The sequence below is a fragment of the Notolepis coatsorum genome (genome assembly GCF_963971535.1).
Source record: "Notolepis coatsorum genome assembly, chromosome: 4".
NCBI lineage: Eukaryota > Metazoa > Chordata > Actinopteri > Aulopiformes > Paralepididae > Notolepis > Notolepis coatsorum.
In genome coordinates, this window is record NC_140168.1 from 24503205 (window position 1) to 24526222 (window position 23018).

At 45.7% G+C, this 23018-nt stretch overlaps 1 protein-coding gene across 1 annotated transcript in view; it reads left to right on the forward strand.

The window, feature by feature from the left end:
- macf1a (microtubule actin crosslinking factor 1a) overlaps positions 1-23018 on the forward strand; it is a gene marked incomplete at its 5' end in the record, with an annotated part of 316154 nt that overhangs the window by 238058 nt on the left and 55078 nt on the right. The window contains 12 exon segments of the mRNA XM_084311883.1: positions 3422-3647; positions 5543-5769; positions 8336-8458; positions 8807-8908; positions 10084-10185; positions 10691-10864; positions 12748-12903; positions 14302-14499; positions 15621-15749; positions 17953-18135; positions 20249-20330; positions 21203-21294. Coding sequence (XP_084168009.1) covers positions 3422-3647; positions 5543-5769; positions 8336-8458; positions 8807-8908; positions 10084-10185; positions 10691-10864; positions 12748-12903; positions 14302-14499; positions 15621-15749; positions 17953-18135; positions 20249-20330; positions 21203-21294 — 1794 coding nt within the window.

The following is a 23018-nucleotide window of genomic DNA, read 5'->3' on the forward strand; positions in this document are numbered from 1 at the left end:
ACTGTATTATTCACACCATATCTTTACTGTATTATTCACACCATATCTTTACTGTGTTATTCACACCATATCTTTACTGTGTTATTCACACCATATCTTTACTGTATTATTCACACCATATCTTTACTGTGTTATTCACACCATATCTTTACTGTGTTATTCACACCATATCTTTACTGTATTATTAACACCATATCTTCACCGTAGTTTTCTTATAGAGACATTCATGCACCTCATTTCATCAGATCGGGGTTTGATTGGCAGGCCGACTGTTGCCACTGTCGGCGCCCCGGTTGCCCGGCAACTTGTACTGTTTGCATGTCACCGATTTTTAACACATTGTTATCGTTTTCTCCACCTCCCACCCCACCCCCCACCCCATCAAACTGAACCAAATTATATCACTCCTACCCCCCCCCCCCCCATCTGCATTTCCTCATCCCTCCATCCATCCTAAACGATTCACCTCCACCCCCTCCCCGTCCCTCTCTCTCTCCACCTTGTTACCCCCTAATACCCACTGTCTCTCACCCACCTGCACTCCTCGATCACCTCCCTCCCTCCCTCCCTGGTTTGCTCCATCCCTCCATCCCATCCCTCGTTCATTGTGGGTGTGCTGTGTGTCTCACCATCACCATTTCCTCCATGGTCACTGCTCTTCTACAAACACCCAGCTGGTGGAGGTAAGACCACCGACACCGGACCGCTGACCGCCACTCTGGGTTGGGCTCACACTACAGGATTTCTGTCGCTAATCGAGTACCGGCTACACACCGCCGCCCCCTCCAGGGCGAACAGACCAAATAATAGGCCATATTTGAAAATGGACGAATGGATATTTTCCTTATTTTATAACTAGGGATGTCCCGATTGCATTTTTTTGCTCCCGATCATGTGATTTTGAGTATCTGCCGATACCGATTTTTCCCGATCCGATCTTTCGGCAATGCATTAAGAAAAAAGAAAAGAAAAAATGCAAGTTGAACCTGAAGGCGTTTTTTTTTAACAGTATATCCATTATATCCAGCATGTATATATAGCTTCTTTTTTTCACTTATAAAAATGGTGCACCAAAAAGAAATTTAACTCCCGATTTTCTTTTCCCGATTCCGATCTTCTGAAAATCACGTGATCGGATCGGGACATCCCTATTTATAACCTTTTCTAACCAAAATTTCAAAAAAGTCTTATTTTTTATTTTATTTTGATATTTTTATTGATATTTTCCCTTTTTACACAAACGACAAAAGACATTGAAGTTAAAAGATTGAAATTGAAATACTAATACAAAAGAATGTAAAGCAACACAAACAGGCACAAAGTGTTCAAAAAAGTCTTATTGCCGAAATCTGGTCCTAAAATCTTGTAGTGTCGACCAGCCCTAAGTGACTAAAAACTAAACACAGACTTGACGCATAAACTGTCCCCCCCCCCCCCCCCCCTCCCTCCTGGGACTTGGATTAAGCCCTAGTCTGAGTCTTGAGAAAATGTGTTCTAAAGAGGAAAGATGTCTCTATAAGCCTGGGACTAAAGCTTCATCCAAGTCTGTACGACTGGTCCTAGGAGAGTCCCACTGTGTAGTACGGATGTCTCCTGTGGTACCAAGAGGAAATCCGTTGTGTCCAAAAAAATCCAGCCCTCAGTAGAAATGACACCTCGTTCCCTCTGTTGTCCGTAGTGCGTCCCTGATCCCGTTAGAGCGGCTCCTCCACGTGTGGTTTGATGACTCTCCCTTCTTGTGTGGTAGATTTAGCCCAGACCTCCTCCCTGTGCCACAGACATGGGTGACATGTTGAAAGTGCATTGCAGAGATGTTACTGAAACCAAACATAACACATTTGAACCCTTTCACTACCACACTACAGACGGTTAACCTTTCACTACCACACTACAGAAGGTTAACCCTTTCACTAGCACACTACAGATGGTTAACCTTTCACTACCACACTACAGAAGGTTAACCCGTTCACTACCACACTTCAGAAGGTTAACTCGTTCACTACCACACTACAGAAGGTTAACTCGTTCACTACCACACTACATAAGGTTAACCTTTCACTAGCACACTACAGAAGGTTAACCCGTTCACTAGCACACTACAGAAGGTTAACCTTTCACTACCACACTACAGACGGTTAACCTTTCACTACCACACTACAGAAGGTTAACCTTTCACTACCACACTACAGACGGTTAACCTTTCACTACCACACTACAGAAGGTTAACCTTTCACTAGCACACTACATAAGGTTAACCTTTCACTACCACACTACATAAGGTTAACCTTTCACTACCACACTACAGAAGGTTAACCTTTCACTAGCACACTACAAAGGGTTAACTCTTTCACTACCACACTACAAAGGGTTAACTCTTTCACTAGCACACTACAAAGGGTTAACTCTTTCACTAGCACACTACAGAAGGTTAACCTTTCACTACCACACTACAGAAGGTTAACCCTTTCACTAGCACACTACAGATGGTTAACCTTTCACTACCACACTACAGATGGTTAACCTTTCACTACCACACTACAGAAGGTTAACCCGTTCACTACCACACTACAGAAGGTTAACCTTTCACTAGCACACTACAGTCGGTTAACCCTTTCACTACCACACTACAGAAGGTTAACCTTTCACTACCACACTACAGAAGGTTAACCTTTCACTACCACACTACAGAAGGTTAACCCTTTCACTGCCACACTACAGAAGGTTAACCTTTCACTACCACACTACAGAAGGTTAACCCTTTCACTACCACACTACAGATGGTTAACCTGTCACTACCACACTACAGAAGGTTAACCCTTTCACTATCACACTACAGAAGGTTAACCTGTCACTACCACACTACAGAAGGTTAACCCTTTCACTACCACACTACAGAAGGTTAAACTTTCACTACCACACTACAGATGGTTAACCTTTCACTACCACACTACAGAAGGTTAACCTTTCACTACCACACTACAGAAGGTTAACCTTTCACTACCACACTACAGAAGGTTAACCTTTCACTACCACACTACAGATGGTTAACCTGTCACTACCACACTACAGAAGGTTAACCTTTCACTACCACACTACAGAAGGTTAACCTTTCACTACCACACTACAGAAGGTTAACCTTTCACTACCACACTACAGAAGGTTAACCTTTCACTACCACACTACAGAAGGTTAACCTTTCACTACCACACTACAGATGGTTAACCTGTCACTACCACACTGCAGACGGTTGTACTCAAGTACTTGAGTAGAAATACTTAGTTACTTTCCACCACTGTACTTCAGTAACATCTCTGTATTTTCCCGCTTTCAATACATCCCGTTCCCGTCAAACCCAAACGCAGCGACGCACGGACATAACTCTCCCCCCCCCCCCCTGCGTCCCCCTCTCTCTCCCCCTCAGTTCCACGACAAGATGGACCCCCTGCTGGAGACCCTGGAGGGGGCGGTGCAGCGGCTGCGTCAGCCTCCCCCCGTGGCGGCGGAGGTGGAGAAGATCCGGGAGCAGCTGACGGACCACCGGGTGGCCGGCCTGGAGCTGGACAAGCTGCTGCCGTCCTTCTCCGCCCTCTGTGCCCGCGGGGAGGAGCTCATCGGCCGCGCCGCGCACGACGACCCGGCCGCACAAGGTGAGGGGGGCGGGGACATAAACACATGAACATAAACATGAACATTTACATTTAGTCATTTAGCTGACGCTTTTATCCAAAGCGACTTACAAGTTCTGTACGACAAGTCATCAGGAAGGGTACAACTCTATCAGCTGAGTAACAATCTTCATCAAAGTGTTGAGTGCTACAGTGTGTAGGTTAGTATATTAAGACAAGTGCATCACAGTAAGGTTAAGTTAGAGTTAGAGTTTTTATTTTATTTTATAAAAAAATTTGAACATACAATACAATGAACATGAAAGGGTCATGTTAACCCTTTCACTACCGCACTACAGAAGGTTAACCTTTGCGGCTAAGTGGCGCAGTGGGCAAGGCGCTCGCCACTAATGCAGGAGATGCTGGGTTCGAGCCCAGCTCTCTGCATTGCTACCAGCTTGGCTGGTCGTTCATACTAACGCAATTGGCAGTGTTAGAGGGTGGGAAGCTGGTGGGTGGGGATCGGATGTTGTGGACAGCGACTCCTACAGGTCGGTTGGTGCGCCTGCGCAGCAGAATCAGGAAGCAACGGGGGCGGCGTGAGCCTCCCACGCAGACCCTCGCCGCTGAGAGATCGCGCTGTGCAGGTGAAAAGATGCGACGGCTGCCTCCTCGAGTACCGGAGGGGACACGTGATGCAAGGCTTCGTCCACATTGCAGCCGGCCTGTGGGAGGCATGGCCAAACAGAGTTCAAGACAGGGGGGGGGGTAGAATTGGACGATACGAAATTGGGATGGGAGAAAAATAGAAAATGGGAGAAAAAGTAGATAAAAGAAAAGAAGGTTAACCTTTCACTACCACACTACAGACGGTTAACCTTTCACTACCACACTACAGAAGGTTAACCCTTTCACTACCACACTACAGACGGTTAACCTTTCACTACCACACTACAGAAGGTTAACCCTTCACTACCGCACTACAGACGGTTAACCTTTCACTACCACACTACAGAAGGTTAACCCTTTCACTACCACACTACAGACGGTTAACCTTTCACTACCACACTACAGAAGGTTAACCCTTTCACTACCACACTACAGACGGTTAACCTTTCACTACCACACTACAGAAGGTTAACCCTTTCACTACCACACTACAGACGGTTAACCTTTCACTACCACACTACAGAAGGTTAACCCTTCACTACCGCACTACAAAAGGTTAACCTTTATCTGCCACTGAGGGAATGTGAGGCATAAGTTGTGAAGCGCTTTGGATAAAAGCTGCTATATACAGTGAAATGCAGTCCATTTATTTGAAACACAGTGAGACGGATTAAAAAAGTCACGTTTTAGATGACTTCTTATTGCAACCCCGCCACGTGGTCAGATGACACACACACACACACGGGCCGCTGTTCTATCACCTCACCCCTGCTGCCCTCCGCCAGCCCCGCTGCCTCTCTCTCTGTTCCCGAGGTCCACCACTCCATCAGAATGAATGGCTGCTCTGTACAGTACTGCTGCTGCGAGTGGGCCGGCTGACTGACCCATCAAAAGACCTCACTGTTTCTCTCTCTGACCCGGGCTCGAGAGCTAGACGGCCACGTGCGAAGAGACACAATAAAAATGTGTGATCATGAACAGTGTACTCTGCTATGTGTCCATAAGAGAGGAGTTATTAAAGTTATTGTTTGGATTTTGTGCTGAATAAAAAAAAATATATGGAAAAAGTTATTGTTTGGAATTATCTTTGCGTACGCTTACCAGTCGCAAGGGAAAACGTCACATTTACCAAAGAGTGTCTAGGCTGTACTGAGAACCAACCCACACTTCCAACCATCCAGTAATGATGCTTCCTCCTCCCTCTAACCCCGCCCCCCCCCCCCCCCCCTGACCTCTAACCCCGCCCCCGCCCCCCCTGACCTCTCTAGCGGTGCGGTCCCGCCTGCTGCGCCTGCGCTCGTTGTGGGACGAGATCCGCCAGCGGGCCGAGGAGAAGGAGGGGAAGCTGACGGACGTCTTGGACCTGGCCGGCAAGTTCTGGGCGGACATGGCGGCGCTGCTGAGCACGCTGCGGGACTCCCAGGACATCGTGAAGGAGCTGGAGGACCCGGGCGTGGACCCCTCACTCATCAAACAGCAGATAGAGGCGGCCGAGGTAGGGAGGGAGGGAGGGAGGGAGGGAGGAGGGAGGGAGGGAGAGGGAGGGAGGGAGGGAGGGAGGCGTGAATATTTTCGGCAACCAACTTGTGTTTAGCGTTTCTCTGATTGGCCACTATGCCCATGTGACCGCGGCAGCGCGAGAGAGCTGCAGCGCGGAAATAGGCTGTCTATTGCCATTCTCTAAGACAAACTCTAACCTTAACCAGCTCCTTAACAGCGCCTAAACTTAACCCTTCTAACCTTAACCAACTCCGAAACAACGCCTAACCTTAACCTTAACCAACTCCGAAACAATGCTTAAAGTTAACATGCCTAAACTTAACTGGCGAAAGAATGCATGTTTAAAAAAAAAAAAAAAAAAAAAAAAAATTGAAGGGAATCGAACTTGTCACCAACGGACCGCAGAATCCACAGCAAGGCAGCCCTACCAGTTGAGCTAGTTCTCGATGTTAAAAAAGGGGGGATTACTGCTACATAATGCTGCCGCTCCGCTCTGCTGCTGCCGCGTCGCCGCGGGGGCGTGGCTAGACGCAAGTTGGGCGTGGCTAGACACAAGTTGGTTGCCTTTAATATTTAGGCGGGAGGGAGGGAGGGAGAGAGGGAGGGAGAGGGAGGGAGGGAGAGAGAGAGAGAGGGAGGAGGGAGAGGGAGGGAGGGAGGGAGAGAGAGGGGGAGGGAGGGAGGGAGAGAGAGAGAGAGAGAGAGAGGGAGGGAGAGAAGGAGGGAGGGAGGGGAGGAGGGAGGGAGGGGAGAGAGAGGGAGGGAGAGGGAGGGGGGAGAGAGGGAGGGAGGGAGGGAGGGGGAGGGAGAGAGAGAGGTTTGAGTGGACCCCTTGCTCATCAAACAGCAGATAGAGGCTGCCGAGGGAGGGAGAGAGAGAGAGAAGAGATTTGAGTTGACTACTCTCATCAAGCAGATAGACTGTACTGATTGGCTGCTAAGCTGTGGTTATAGAATAGAAGTACTTTATTGATCCCGGGGGAAATTCAGAACTACAGATCGCTCACAATAAATATTTGGGTAGTAACATTTTTTAAATAAGAATAAAAATACAGTCAAGGATATACATTCTAAAATATGTATATACATTCTAAAATATACAGCCAAATATATAAGAGTAGGAGGGAGAAAGAGTGGGAGAGAGAATATAAGAACATTTGATTCTAAGACTTTTAAATTTTTTTTTATTAAAGGGGACCTATTGTGAAAATGGCCTTTTCCTGTGTGTTGCATTGTTTTTACAGAATGAGAAAATGTCAAAAGTTTCTGCAGTTCATAACGTGCATGTGAAGAGATCTTGTAGAAAATTGCGGCTTGCTCGTAAATCTTCACTTTTCTACCTGAGGTTAAACCTAAAATATGTTTCTCAAAACATTTGTAACAGTAAAGTTGTTATGCTATTGCTGGATCTTGAATCATAATTTTTCTCTGCAACGTCTAGTTTGACAGTTTGATCTGAATTTCGTTCGACGGTATAGGCTCGTTGTTAGTACAATAATTATCGTATTTGTATGATAAAAGCGGCTCGAAACAGAGAGGTATAGATGCTGCTAGAATGAGAACAGGGCTGAAACAGAGAGGTATAGAGGCTGCTAGAATGAGAACAGGACTGAAACAGAGAGGTATAGCGGCTGCTAGAATGACAACAGGACTGAAACAGAGAGGTATAGAGGCTGCTAGAATGAGAACAGGACTGAAACAGAGAGGTAATAGAGGCTGCTAGAATGACAACAGGACTGAAACAGAGAGGTATAGAGGCTGCTAGAATGAGAACAGGACTGAAACAGAGGGGTATAGAGGCTGCTAGAATCAGAACAGGACTGAAACAGAGAGGTATAGAGGCTGCTAGAATGAGAACAGGACTGAAACAGAGGTATAGAGGCTGTTGAATGAGAACAGGACTGAAACAGAGGGGTATAGAGGCTGCTAGAATGAGAACAGGACTGAAACAGAGGTATAGATGCTGCTAGAATGAGAACAGAACTGAAACAGAGGGGTATAGAGGCTGCTAGAATGAGAACAGGACTGAAACAGAGAGGTATAGAGGCTGCTAGAATGAGAACAGGACTGAAACAGAGAGGTATAGAGGCTGCTAGAATGAGAACAGGACTGAAACAGAGGGGTATAGAGGCTGCTAGAATGAGAACAGGACTGAAACAGAGGTATAGAGGCTGCTAGAATGAGAACAGGACTGAAACAGAGGTATAGAGGCTGCTAGAATGAGAACAGGACTGAAACAGAGGGGTATAGAGGCTGCTAGAATGAGAACAGGACTGAAACAGGGGTATAGAGGCTGCTAGAATGAGAACAGGACTGAAACAGAGGGGTATAGAGGCTGCTAGAATGCATAATCTATGATAAGGTTTTTTCAGAAAAAGACTTCAAAGACATGTTTAGGTGACCTCAAACACTTATAATTTTAATTATATTTTTTAGTTATTTTATTATACCTATTTACTTTTACTAAGTATAAATAGTATTGTACGTATATACATATGATTAGGTTTCTTCATGTTGATTGATTATGTTCATCCCTCTCTCTCTCTCTCTCCTTCTTCCAGGCTATCAAGGCAGAGACGGACGGTCTGAGAGAGGAGCTAGAGTTTGTCAGGACCCTCGGGGCTGACCTCATCTTTGCCTGTGGAGAAACGGAGAAACCTGAGGTCAAGAAGACGATCGATGAGGTGAGAAATAAAAAACTGTATCCAGCTACTAAGATACTGTATGAAAAAGAATATATATATAAAAAGAAGACTGCATACTTTTCTCTTTATGAAGACCACTAACATTTCATATTTATTCTCCCCTTTTCACTTACTTTCACTCTCTCTCTCTCTCTCTCTGTCTCTCTCTCTCTCTCTCTCTCTCTCTCTCTCTCTCTCTCTCTCTCTCTCTCTCTCTCTCTCTCTCTCTCTCTCTCTCTCTCTCTCTGTCTCTGTCTCTCTGTCTCTCTGTCTCTCTGTCTCTCTGTCTCTCTGTCTCTCTCTCTCTCTCTCTCTCTCTCTCTCTCTCTCTCTCTCTCTCTCTCTCAGATGAACGCAGCATGGGACAGTCTGGACCGGACGTGGAGAGAGCGGATGGAGAGACTGGATGACGCCATGACGGCCTCGGTCCAGTACCAGGACGCTCTGCAGGTCAGTAAAGCAGGACACCATCCACCTTTTTAAGATTTGTCTGGTTTGGTAACGGTGTGTGCGTCCGTATGGTCTCTCTATTTAAGGTTTGTCTGGTTTGGTAATGGTGTGTGCGTCCGTATGGTCTCTATTTAAGGTTTCTCTGGTTTGGTAATGGTGTGTGCGTCCGTATGGTCTCTCTATTTAAGGTTTCTCTGGTTTGGTAACGGTGTGTGCGTCCGTATGGTCTCTCTATTTAAGGTTTGTCTGGTTTGGTAACGGTGTGTGCGTCCGTATGGTCTCTCTATTTAAGGTTTGTCTGGTTTGGTAACGGTGTGTGCGTCCGTATGGTCTCTCTATTTAAGGTTTCTCTGGTTTGGTAACGGTGTGTGTGTCCGTATGGTCTCTCTATTTAAGGTTTCTCTGGTTTGGTAACGGTGTGTGCGTCCGTATGGTCTCTCTATTTAAGGTTTGTCTGGTTTGGTAACGGTGTGTGTGTCCGTATGGTCTCTCTATTTAAGGTTTGTCTGGTTTGGTAACGGTGTGTGCGTCCGTATGGTCTCTCTATTTAAGGTTTGTCTGGTTTGGTAACGTTGTGTGCGTCCGTATGATCTCTCTATTTAAGGTTTGTCTGGTTTGGTAACGTTGTGTGCGTCCGTATGGTCTCTCTATTTAAGGTTTGTCTGGTTTGGTAACGTTGTGTGTGTGTCCGTATGGTCTCTCTATTTAAGGTTTGTCTGGTTTGGTAACGGTGTGTGCGTCCGTATGGTCTCTCTATTTAAGGTTTCTCTGGTTTGGTAACGGTGTGTGCGTCCGTATGGTCTCTCTATTTAAGGTTTGTCTGGTTTGGTAACGGTGTGTGCGTCCGTATGGTCTCTCTATTTAAGGTTTGTCTGGTTTGGTAACGTTGTGTGTGTGTCCGTATGATCTCTCTATTTAAGGTTTGTCTGGTTTGGTAACGTTGTGTGCGTCCGTATGGTCTCTCTATTTAAGGTTTGTCTGGTTTGGTAACGGTGTGTGCGTCCGTATGGTCTCTCTATTTAAGGTTTGTCTGGTTTGGTAACGGTGTGTGCGTCCGTATGGTCTCTCTATTTAAGGTTTGTCTGGTTTGGTAACGTTGTGTGCGTCCGTATGGTCTCTCTATTTAAGGTTTCTCTGGTTTGGTAACGGTGTGTGTGTCCGTATGGTCTCTCCAGGGCATGTTCGACTACCTGGACAACGCTGTGATCAAGCTGTGCGACATGACGACCGTGGGAACCGACCTGGGCACCGTCAAACAGCAGATCGAAGAACTCAAGGTTGGCATCGTAGCTTCCTTCATTTTCCCATTCAGCCTTCAAGTAATACTCACTAATGATAATGTGTTTAGAAAACTAAAGAAATGCCAAACTAAAGGATTATGTGGAACGCCGCCCATATTGTGTGGTCAGAACTAGCGGTGGCATTGGTAATTCTTAGCACGAAGAAGTAGAATGATGAATGAAATAAATAAGAATAAAGAATAAAATAATGAATAACCTTAACCTAATAATACTTGTCACTGTAGTGGGAAAAAAGGACGTAAAACGAAGATGATGATGAATAACCGCATTTATATAACGGCTAAATATGCATAAATATAATTAGATTTGTAACACCTACCCTCTCTCCCTTCCTTTCGTCTCTCCTCACCTTCTTCTCCATACCGCTCTCCTCCCCTCCTGTCTCCTCCCGTCTTCCTCTCCTCCTCTTCCTCTCCTCACCTCCTCCTCCCCTCCCGTCTCCTCCCGTCTTCCTCCCACCTCTCCGTTGTCACCCAAACAGCTGTACAAGGTGGACGTCTACCAGCAGCAGATTGACATGGAGAAGCTGTGCCACCAGGGGGAGCTGTTGCTGAAGAAGGTTTCGGACCAGACGGACCGGGACATGATCCAAGAGCCTCTCATCGAGCTCCGCCACCTGTGGGAGAACCTGGGGGACAAGATCACCCAGAGACAGGTAACCTCAGGGACAAGATCACCCAGAGACAGGTAGCCTCGGGGACGAGATCACCCAGAGACAGGTAGCCTCAGGGACGAGATCACCCAGAGACAGGTAACCTCTGGGACGAGATCACCCAGAGACAGGTAACCTCGGGGACAAGATCACCCAGAGACAGGTAACCTCGGGGACGAGATCACCCAGAGACAGGTAACCTCGGGGACAAGATCACCCAGAGACAGGTAGCCTCGGGGACGAGATCACCCAGAGACAGGTAACCTCTGGGACAAGATCACCCAGAGACAGGTAACCTCTGGGACAAGATCACCCAGAGACAGGTAACCTCGGGGACAAGATCACCCAGAGACAGGTAACCTCTGGGACAAGATCACCCAGAGACAGGTAACCTCGGGGACAAGTCACCCAGAGACAGGTAACCTCGGGGACAAGATCACCCAGAGACAGGTAACCTCTGGGACAAGATCACCCAGAGACAGGTAACCTCGGGGACGAGATCACCCAGAGACAGGTAGCCGGGACACACAGAGACATTGGGTTTTAGGGCCGTATAGCTACGGGTAGGGCTGTACCGAATGTCATTTTTTAACATTCGAAGCTTCTATTGAAGTATTCGAACGAAGCTTCGAATGTCTGTCGTCATATTTTATGACTTGATAAAAAAAAAAAAAAAAAAATGTATATCCTCAAACTAAATCCTCAATTTGAATAAAGTGATTCATCTGATTAAATTAGTCTTTTCTTTTTATTAAATCAACTTTCTTTAATGAATATAACTCATCAGTTTCGTCAACATAAATAATCCAATAAGGGCACGGTTGGTACGAAAATGATGGTGACGTCTTATAGTATAATATTATAATATTAGTGTAGCCTAATCTTTAACTGCAACTGTGAAGAAAAAACCCATTGGTTTAAACAGAATGAATAGACACATAAAAAAAAGATATACATATATATATATATATATTTTTTTTTAATACAACTTTTTTTATTAAAAATACAAAATGTGGGGCGGTCAGGTGGCGTAGCGGAGATTGCGCTCGTCACCAATGCAGGAGACGCTGGGCTCGAGCCCAGCTCTCTGCGTTGCCACCAGCTTGCCTGGTCGTTCATACTAATATAATTGGCAGTATTAGGGGGTGGGGAAGCTGGCGGGTGGGAATCTGGCGTTGTGGACAGCGACGCCTACAGGTCAGGTCTCGGCGCTTGCTCAGCGGGGGCAGGACTTGGTGGAGATAGCGTGCCCTCCCACGCGTTACACTTCACCAATGAGAGTCCTCGCTGCCAAGTGAAAAGACGTCACTGGCTGTCGGCGCACGTCTCGGAGGAAGCGTGCGATCGACTCGGGACGCCCTTGTACCGACTCGTAGGAGAACATGCATACAGCGCCAGGTAGGGGAGGGGGGGGGGGGGGATTGGCACAACGACTAATTGGGACGGGGAGAAAATCAGAGAAAAATTTTAAAAAATAAAAATAAAAATGTAATGTTGATTTAGAATTCGAATGTCAACATTATGATCGAAGCTTCAAAGCATTCGGTACAGCCCTAGCTACAGGTTAACCCTTTTTTATGACTCGTTATGATGTTATGAAGACCTTGGTGGAGCTGCATGGTCGCAGTAGACTACGTTTTCCTATTGTCTGTGCAGCTGTGTGAGTAACTAGCACCGAAAGCCCACGTCAGTGCCAGGCTCAACCCTGAAACCAAATACGCCAAATGACAGACCAGATTAGGTGATGGATGGTCTGTAATTAGCGCACCGCTGGATAATGACGTGTGTGTGTGTGTGACGTATGTTTTTCTTTTATACTGTGTATATACCGTATAGATTAGTTTATTCCCATCTCTCTCTAACTTCACGCTCTGCCCTTTTCACAGCACAAGCTGGAAGGAGCCTTGCTGGCGCTGGGGCAGTTCCAGCACGCGCTCGCCGAGCTGCAGGCGTGGCTGAACCACACGCACGCCACCCTGGACACCCAGAGACCCATCAGCTCCGACCCCAAGGCCATTGAGATCGAACTGGCCAAACACCACGTATGTATACATACATAAAATATAAAATGTTGATGCAAATACATAAAAACCTGCATCTCCATTATTCTTTTACTCTTTTCTTTCCTTTGTCCGTGAGCTCATTGCTGTAGATTTTTCATTCGATTGAATTTCAAACCTTTATTTCAACTCGTAAGACACTGAGGTTACCCTCCTTTACAGCGACGACGAGCTTACAACACACAGTTTAGCTATTTCATACATACAGTATGGGCACAATAAATAAATACGAATAAACAATAAAAAATCTAAAGTCGAAACACAGTGGTCTGAGATCATACTTTTAGTATAGAGAAGGAAAAACCTGCAGCTTCAGAGTCAGTTGGAGGGCATCCCAGGTGTCGGAAGCACCAAAGGAAAAAGCTGCTTTTCCTAGTTCAGAGCAAACCGGTCATTGGAACATGTCGAATAGGTTCCAAGATTCCATTCCAACAGTGTTTAAAAAGGAACAAAATACCAATGATAGTTACGCCTCTCTCTCTCTCTCTCTCTCTCTCTCTCTCTCTCTCTCTTGCTCTCTCTCTTACACAAAGGGAGCCGCATGTGATTGGTGGAGGCGGGACCCTTACAGAAAACTGTTGTTGCTAATCATTGACACATGCTAGCTTGTAATAATCCCCGCCAGAAAAATCTACTTTGCATTTGATATATTGCAAATATATGCCATCACATTTAAAGTGTTAGAATTATAAAATGAATATGTGGTGTTATGATCAGGGCTGAAGTTGAATAAAAGATTGTATTTTTTTCAATCTGACATTACAAAAAACTGAAAATCCATCAAAATCAGTGTTGTTGCTAATCATACATTATGCTAGCCTGTTTTTTAACAATAATTTGTGATGCCATCACAAACACTGGCATTTAAAGGGTACAAATTAAAAAAAATCCTGGAAATGAAGTCTTTGTAACAAAAAATGCCCTGCTGGGGGACCCCCAGACCCCCTGCTTAAAAAGTGGCCTGACTGGGGCTATATTTTGCACTATATTTCCTGGCCTGAATGATTTCCCCAGTCCGGCCCTGGTTAAAAGCCTCCAATGCTTATTAGTGTGTGTGCGTTTGAACGTTTCAACCATACATTTCCATTTATAAAAAAAATAAATAATAATTATAATTATCTTTTATTTTTTTTACCTCCTATAATAGTGGGGGTCGCGGCTCTCTGACACCGTTATTTGGGGGTTGCGGCCTGAAAAGTTTGGGAACCCCTGCTTTATTGCAATAATACTCCCGGACCCGATTCCCATGAATGACCTCGTCATCCTTGTTCTTTAGCTTGTAACTGGGCTAAGATTACAGTCCAGGTCCAACAGAGATTCCTTTCTGAAAACCAAAACCTTCCAAAAAAAAGCTCTGCTTCCCTCGCCCCTTCTCCCCAGGTGCTGCGTAACGACGTGCTGTCCCACCACTCCACGGTGGAGGCGGTGAACGGCGCCGGCGCCGAGCTGCTGGAGTCCACTCCCGGGGACGAGGCCAGCCACCTGAGGGACCAGCTGGAGAAGCTCAACCGAGGCTGGGACACCCTGCTACTCAAGACCCAGGACCGGCAGAAACTGCTGGAGGCCGCGCTGCATCAGGTACCGGGAGGAAGGAGAGGGACTCGGATTAGATATTTTTTACTGTTAAATTTTTTTATAAATACTCCAGTCATCATAGAAATGTTAATGTAATCATTTACTCTATTACTCTATTGTGGACGGATTTGTTTTAGCTTAATTAAAGAGGTTACTGGCTGCATGTCTAGTGATAGTACACCCATGTATTCTCGATCTAAAGATGGGTAACCATTGTGATAAATTAAGAGGAAATTAAATGAATTGGACACCACAAATTTGCCTTAACTCATTGACCGCCACGCTTAAGTGCGCCAGAGGGCGCTAGAGCGCCACCGCTTTAATCAATGGGAGAAGTGGGAGATTTGTGAGTGCTTAAAATATATGGCTATGGGTCTAATAGACTCGTCGATTATCAGTGAGTTGCTTGCAGTCAACATGTACAAAACGGATTTTGCGTCGCAGATGTATAGTTGAAATCAGGTTACCTCGCTTGATTATTTAAACTACGCCCGCACGGCTTGGATCGTCCCAGAAAAAAAACTATACCATTCCCAGTGGAGTGCAATACCAGCCGGAAGGCGTAGGGGGCGGTATTTGCCCAGTTGCGAGCTCATACCCATTCCCAACGATAACATCAGGCTGGATGGATGAAAATGAATGGATATCGCTAATAAAAGAAATAACGACCAAAACCCGACTATACTCGTGATTGGCGCTCAAGCGATGGCGAGTTAACCCGACTATACTCGTGATTGACGCTGAATGAGTTAAAGGTGCTATAGATACATGTTTTACATAGAGTAATCATTTAAATAAAATAATACATCCACAAAGCTTTTAGAAAGATGTGGAATACAAGTATTTCTCCCCCCCCAAAAAAAGTATCCAAAATGAATGTTGTTGTTTACATGTTGCGTGCATGTATCCCCCTCCCTACTTCCCTGATTGGTTAAATGACATGCTGGTGCTCTAGTGCGACATCTAGTGGCTGAATGTTATCTATAGCACCTTTTAATGACCTCATGGCTTACGCCGTGTTCTCACTCCTCTCCGTTTTCTTCCTCGTCGCTCTTCCCTCTCGCATCTTCTTCTCCTCCCTCCCTCCCTCCCTCCCTCCCTCCCTCCTCCTCGTGTTCTCCCAGGCGGAGGGCTTCCACGGAGAGCTGGAGGAGTTCCTCCAGTGGCTGCGGCGGACGGAGAGCCAGCTGTCTGCCGCCAAGCCCACCGGGGGTCTGCCGGAGACCGCCAGGGAGCAGCTGCAGCAACATATGGTAAATAATAATAATAATAATAACTTTATTTATATAGCACATTCATACAGATTGCAGCTCAAAGTGCTTTACACAAAAAACGAAACAAAGAGATAATACAAGAAAATAAGAATAATAATAGCAACATTTTACGATAAGAAAAAATTGTAATACCGGTAAAATAAGACGATAAAAAATAACAAACAAAATGATAAAAACTATAATAAAATATTTAAGTAAAAATAATAGAAATAAAGAAAAATTTGACAATAAAAGAAACATAATTCGGGGGTGGCCGGGTAGCGCAGCGGACTAAGCGTCTGTCTACCACAGAGACAGTGGGATCGAATCCAGCTGTGGTGCTTCCGGGTTGGCCGACCGTCCATACTGACACAATTGGCCATGTTAGCGGGTGGGAAACCCGGCGAGGGTGGGTCCCGGTCGTTGTAAACAGAGACTCCTACAGTTCGGTCGGGGCGCCTGCACAGCAAGGGAAGGATCTAGGAGAGGTAGTGTGACGAGGTAGTGTGACCTTCCACGTGTTACACTCCCCCAGTGAGAGTCCGCGCTGCCGGGTGAAAAGAAGCGGTGGGCTGGCTACACATGTGTCGGAGGAAGCTGTGATAGTCTCCGCCCTCTCGGACCGACGGTAGGGGGTAGAGTGCGCAACGACCAGGAAGGGGATTGGGAATTGGCATAACGACTAACATTGGGATGGGAGAAAAATCTGAAAAAGAAGGAGGAAAAAGATAATAAAAAAAAATATATATATATAATAAAGATAATTAATTTAAAAGCTAGTTTAAACTAGTTTACGTATACAATACATAAATGTATCACGTGGGGGGCGGCTAGGTGGTGCAGTGGGCAAGGCACTCACCACCAATGCTGGAGACGCTGGGTTCGAGCCCAGCTCTCCACATTGTTTTCAGTTTGGCTGGTCGTCCGTACTAATACAATTGGCAGTATTAGGGGGAGGGAAAACTGAGGGGTGGGGATCGGACGTTGTGGACAGCGACTCCTACAGGTCGGTTGGTGCACCTGCGCAGTAGAATCAAGAAGTGATTCCTCCAAAGCGCAGACCCCTGACGCTGAAAGATCGCGCTGCGCAGGTGAAAAGATGCAACGGCTGCTACCTCGAGTATCGGAGGGGACTCGTGCTATGTATGGCTTCGTCCACATTGCAGCCGGCTTGTGGGAGGCAAGAAACAGCGTTCGAGACAGGGGAGGGTTGAATTGGACGATACGAAATTGGGATGGGAGAAAAATAGAATGTATCACGTGTGGCTATAACATAACTTTTTCCTGTGTTTGATAAGAAATGTATTATACGTACTGTATTTTAAACAAGATCGTGGCTGTTTATCATAACGCAGTTAAATTGACTTCAAGCCCCGCCCTCTTTTATCGTTCCTCCAATTGCGGCAGTTGTGATTGGAGGATCGAGGCTTGAGATAGGTAAATTCAACAGGTGTTCGTGTGGATGCTCAAAGGTATCCGTTTACACGTCTCACGCCACTCCTTTTGTGCAGAGAGACACCGGGCATATGCTGAAAATAAATGTTTGATGACTAACCATCGTCGCAAACCATCCTTCAAAAGACGAGCAACACTCAACCCCTTGTTCGGCGGCCTCCATGCGTGACGCACCGGTGTCCCCCGTGTGTTAATCCATCCATATCTCTCTCTCTCTCGTTCTCACTCTCACTTTCTCTCGCTCTCGCTGTCTCTCTTTCTCTCTCTCTCTCTCTCTCTCTCTCTCTCTCTCTCTCTCTCTCTCTCTCTCTCTCTCGTTCTCACTCTCTCGCTGTCTCTCTTTCTCTCGCTCTCTCTCTCTCTCTCTCTCTCTCTCTCTCTCTCTCTCTCTCTCTCTCTCTGTTTCCATCTCTCTCCCTCTGTCTCTCTCTGTGTGTGTGTGTCTCTCTCTCTCTCTCTGTTTCTATCTCTCTCTGTCTCTCTCTCTCTCTCTCTCTCTGTGTGTGTGTGTCTCTCTCTCTCTCTCTGTGTATGTGTGTGTCTCTCTCCTCTCTCTCTCTGTGTCTCTCTCTCTCTCTGTGTGTCTCCCTCTCTCTCTGTGTGTGTCTCTCTCTCTCTATCTCTCTCTCTTTCTCTCTGTGTCTCTCTTTCTCTCTGTGTGTGTCTCTCTCTCTCTCTCTCTCTCTCTCTCTCTCTCTCTCTCTCTCTCTCTCTCTCTCTACACCCCCCCCCCCCCCTCCCCCTCCAGGAGCTCCAGGCTCAGCTGACCCAGCGGGGAGAGTTGTACCACCTCCTGCTGGACCAGGGAGAGTCCATGCTGCTGGCCCGGGGGGGGGAGGAGTCCAGCCCCGGCACCACGCAGACCCAGCAGAACCTGGCCATGCTGCAGAACAAGTGGGCCAGCCTCAACACCAAGATGGACGACCGCAGGGTGAGAGCCTCGTGTTCTGCTCTGTTCTGTTCTATCACCGACCCTTAGGCTATGGTTAGACTAGTGTATTCCTGGCGTTTTTTTATACGTTTTTGACGACGTTTCATGTCCTATCTACACAGAAATGCGTTTTTTGGCGTTTTTTTGTGGATACGGCTGAAACGTAAAATTGTGTTTGCGTTTGGAGATACGCAAAAAAAACGCTTCGACAACAGCGTGTAGTCAGCACGCTAGCCGTTGTTGCGAAAACGCCCATGCGCAGTAGATACCATCTGCGTGCCCTTCCTGTGTACAGTGTGTGTGTTTGGGACAGAGCTCCGTGTCCCAAATAGCTTCAGCTACCATGTGTTGTCAAGTTATTGTTATAAGGACCCCAGTCCAAGCTACAACAGTCTGCATTCCCTTAACAATTGTTTGTATTGAGCCGTATTGTATTGTACCCATATGCAATATGTTAAATAAAGTTTACATCCATTCATTCTGCTAGCATTACCGATTGCATGAGCAGCTGGCTAACGTGAGCTATCAGGATTCAGACCCTGTTAGCTCAGAGTTCCTCTTTCAACTTAAGAAGCATTAAACAAAATGGCCCAGTCATCTATTCACCTTTGTTTAATACACACAGCGTTGTCTCTAATGTTATCTAACTACTGATAGCTCGCGATATCATCAGTTTTGATGCTGGCTAAGTAGCGTGAGCTAACGTTAGCTTCTAGCCACAATGCTATATTGTTATAATGGCATACTCCATTGACGTTAGCATGCAGCTAACAATGCTACAATGCTACCGATCGTTTTTTAGCCTAAACTATCCGCTCTTGGTGGTCACTTGTGTTGATGTTAGTTTTGTTTCATCAACAAATGACAGGCAGAACACACAGTGAATGTATCCGTTTTGTTTATTGCACTTTTATTAGGCTTTGCTGAAAAATTATTGCTGCATTGAGTAAAGCAAGATGGTGGCGCGGCATAGGCGCCTGCCTTATTGACATTTTCTTTTGCTGGAGCTTCCACCAGGAAGTGTATTGGCACATTCGTTCTGATTGGTTGAAATTGCCTTCATGTTTGCCACCTACTGCCACCTACTGCTTTGGCAGTGTACTACATCAGTGTGCTTGGCTGACAAAAACGAAAAAAAAACGAAAGTGTGACTCGAGGCGCATGACGTCGCGGCGATACGCGGCGATACGTATAAGAAAACAATACGAAGATGATACGAAAGGTGTAACCTCAGCCTTAGTTCTATTCTACTCTGTTCTGTTCTGTTCTGTTATTATTACTGACCTGGAAGTCAGGTTTTTAGGTCTATTCTACTCTGTTCTGTTATTATTACTGACCTGGAAGTCATGTTTTACTGTAGGTATATTCTACTCTGTTCTGTTCTGTTATTATTACTGACCTGGGAGTCAGGTTTTTAGGTCTATTCTACTCTGTTCTGTTCTAATCTAATCTATTCTATTCTATTCTGTTCTGTTCTGTTCTATTTATTTATTTATTTATTTATTATAGTGTTATTTTTCCTATTTACTGTTTAATATCAGTGTATTTTTTATATATGAATATCAGCAAACATCATCATATGGCATTTAGCAATAATTAATTATCTTGACTTAACCTGCTTAGTTACTTACAACACGGTAACCTAGTAATTAGGGATGCTCGATATTGGCTTTTTTACCGATACCGATATACCTATATTGTCCAACTCTTAATTTCCGATACCGATGTCAACCGATATCAACCGATACCGATATATGCAGCCCCCCCCCCCCCCCCCAAACAGAATAATTTCAGGTAATTAACATTACATATCTCTTGTTGTGGAATTAACACAACATTATGCATACTTTTGACAATAAATAAAATCAGAATTTGTTCTTACTTGCTTGCCTGGGTAAATAAAGGTTATAGAAATGTAAAAAAAAAAAAAAAATAAAAATAATAATAATAATAAATACATTTGAAAACCGATACCGATTTTCCGATATCACATTTTAATGCCGATATCGGCCGATAATATCGGTAAGCTATAATATCGGACATCCCTACTAGTAATAGTATGTTTTCTGGAAGGGCTTTTTTAACTCATCCGTCTCTTGTCCGTTGCCTCCAGGGGAAGTTGGAGGAAGCGGTTTCCTTGGCGACCGGGTTCCAGACCTCCCTCCAGACACCATCGTCTGGCTCACCCAGGCTGAGCAGACCCTGAACATGGCCCGGCGCCCAGCCTCATCCTGGACACGGTTCTCTTCCAGATAGACGAGCACAAGGTGCCCCTTACACGGGATCCAATATGTCTCTTATCAGTACAGTGTACACAGTACAGTCGGATCCATAAATATTTGGACATTGACACAATCTAAGCTAACTCATGCATTCATACTATCCGCCGGTTAGACTACTGTAATCGACTTTCACACAGGTCTCCCTAAGAGAAAACCACAGAGAGGCTTCAGCTCGTCCAAAACACTGCAGCCCGACTGAGAACCAAAGCAAAAGGAGGAGAGCACATTAGTCCAGTCATAGCTACGTACTTTACACTGGCTTCCTGTAACGTTTAGAATTGACTTCAAGGTCCTTCTCCTCGCATACAAACCCTAAAGGACAGGGGACAGCTACATCGCCAACACCAATAAATTACATGCCAGCAAGAACGCTGCGATCATCAGCTGCTGGGCTATTCGAGGCTCCCAGAAACAGTGATTTGCCTTACATTTGTCCATTTTTGCTGCTATCTATTTTATCTGTTTTATATGTCTGCACTTTAGGCATTGATCTGCCCATTTTTATGCCTGTCTTTTTTTTTTTTTTTTTTTACTGCTGTGCTGCAATTCTTGTATGAAAGGTGCTATTTCACAGTGTTGGCTCTGTACACCACCACAATGGACTTGAAATGAAACAAGCAAGATGTGCTTTAAGTGCAGAACGCAGTGAAAACAGTGCAAAACAAGCACTTTATTATTTCTCCCCTCTCTCTCCGCCCTTCCTCATCTGATTGTTCCTAATGTCCTTTTCCCCTCTCTCTCTCGCGTCCTCCTCAGGTGTTTGTGAACGAGGTGAACACCCACAGGGAGCAGGTTCTGGCCTGGAGAAGGCCGGGTCCATCTGCGCTTCGCCAGCCTCAAGCAGGACGTGGTTCTGATCAAGAACCTGCTGCTGAGCGTCCAGGCCGCTGGGACAAGCTGGTACAGAGGTCCCTGGACCGCGGACGGCACCTCGACGAGGCCGCAAACGAGCAAAACAGGTACTGGACTGACCTGGGGAAACCTGGGTTTCTACTAGGGGTTGGGGGGGGGGGGGGGGGGGGGGGGGGATAAGATTCCATTGGCAACGTAAAAACAATGATTGACTTTTGGCAGTGGTGTGTAAAGTAACACGTAGATAGATAGATAGATAGATAGATAGATAGAGATAGATAGATAGATAGATAGATAGATAGATAATAGATAGAGATAGATAACCAAACATAAAATGGACACACAATAAATAAACAAGTAAAGCAATGGGGTGGGAAAACTATAAAATCAGTACTTAAGTTAAAAGTTAATCATTAAAAAGGTAGCAGCAGTCAGGCCCGGACTGGCCATCGGGAGCACCGGGAGTTTCCGGTGGCCTGGCCTGCACAGATTAAAAATTTATAATTATAAAAAATTAAAAAAAATTAAAAATATTTTTTTATTATTATATTTTTTTTGCCAGGCCATTGTTCTAGTTGTGGCGGCGGCGCGGCGCGATAGTTAGATAACCTAGGTGGGTGGGGAACAACCAGGATTTCACTGTCTGCAAGTGCAACAGAGTTGGAGACTATCTGACTCTCCTCACGCGGATCACACACACACAATGGAGCCGTGCTGCCGCTTGTGATTGGTGGAGGCGGGACCAGGCGATACAACTGATGACAGCGGAGGCGGCGAATGGAATGGCAGACGGCACTCAGATGCAGAATAACAGCCAGGCAGTGAGCCAGGTAGTGAGGGACTCGGGAGAGATCAGAGAGCGAAAGTCAATTAACGTTGATGTCAAGATGGACAGTGGAAGAAAGAGAAAGGGTGGAGGAGAGAGGGATAAAACAAAGAAAAAGAAAGGCCCTCTTATCAGCGGAGCGGAGGCGAGTTTTGACATGGCATTGATCCATTGTTCTATTGAAGCACATTACCACCATCCGCTCGCTAAACAACTTGTAGACACAGTGTTTTTATGAGGGTTAGGGTTAGGGTTAGGGTTGCTGTTTTAAGTACAGTAGCTGTTTTATTAATAATATAATAAGCCGCGTTTTTCTTCCTTCTTCCAAGATGCACAGATATATAGATATATAGATAGATAGATAGATAGATAGAGAGAGAGATAGATGCAGTGTGCTTGTTTTGCAGTGAATGAATGCTGCGAGCATTGGAAGTAATAATAGTATTGACGTGGCATTGATCCATACCATGATCCAATGCGTGCGCCTCGGTATAATAGATTAGATCAGTGTGCTTGTTTTGCAGTGAGTGCTGCGAGCAGTGGTAATAATAATCACTTCCTATATTTGGTTCGCGTTTGGTTCGATGAAGCCGAACCGAGACCGACGTTTCAGGCGGACCAGAGTTCGTTTGGTCCGCGAACCGAGTTCGACACGCATTCACACAACCCGAAAAAACCGGACTATCGAATTCTGGTCCGAAAGTCCGGACCAAACAGCCCCTGTGTGAAAGCGACCTAAGACTGTAAGTACATTTAACGTGAGCTTAACGTGAGCTTTAGGGCGTTTTCACACCTGGCTCGTTTGGAGCTGTTGATTCGAAACCTGGAGTGTTTCCCCTATTTCGGTTCAGTTGGGCATATATGAACACAGCAATCACATTCTGTTGCGGAACCAAACAAGCGGGCCGAGACCACTAGAGAGG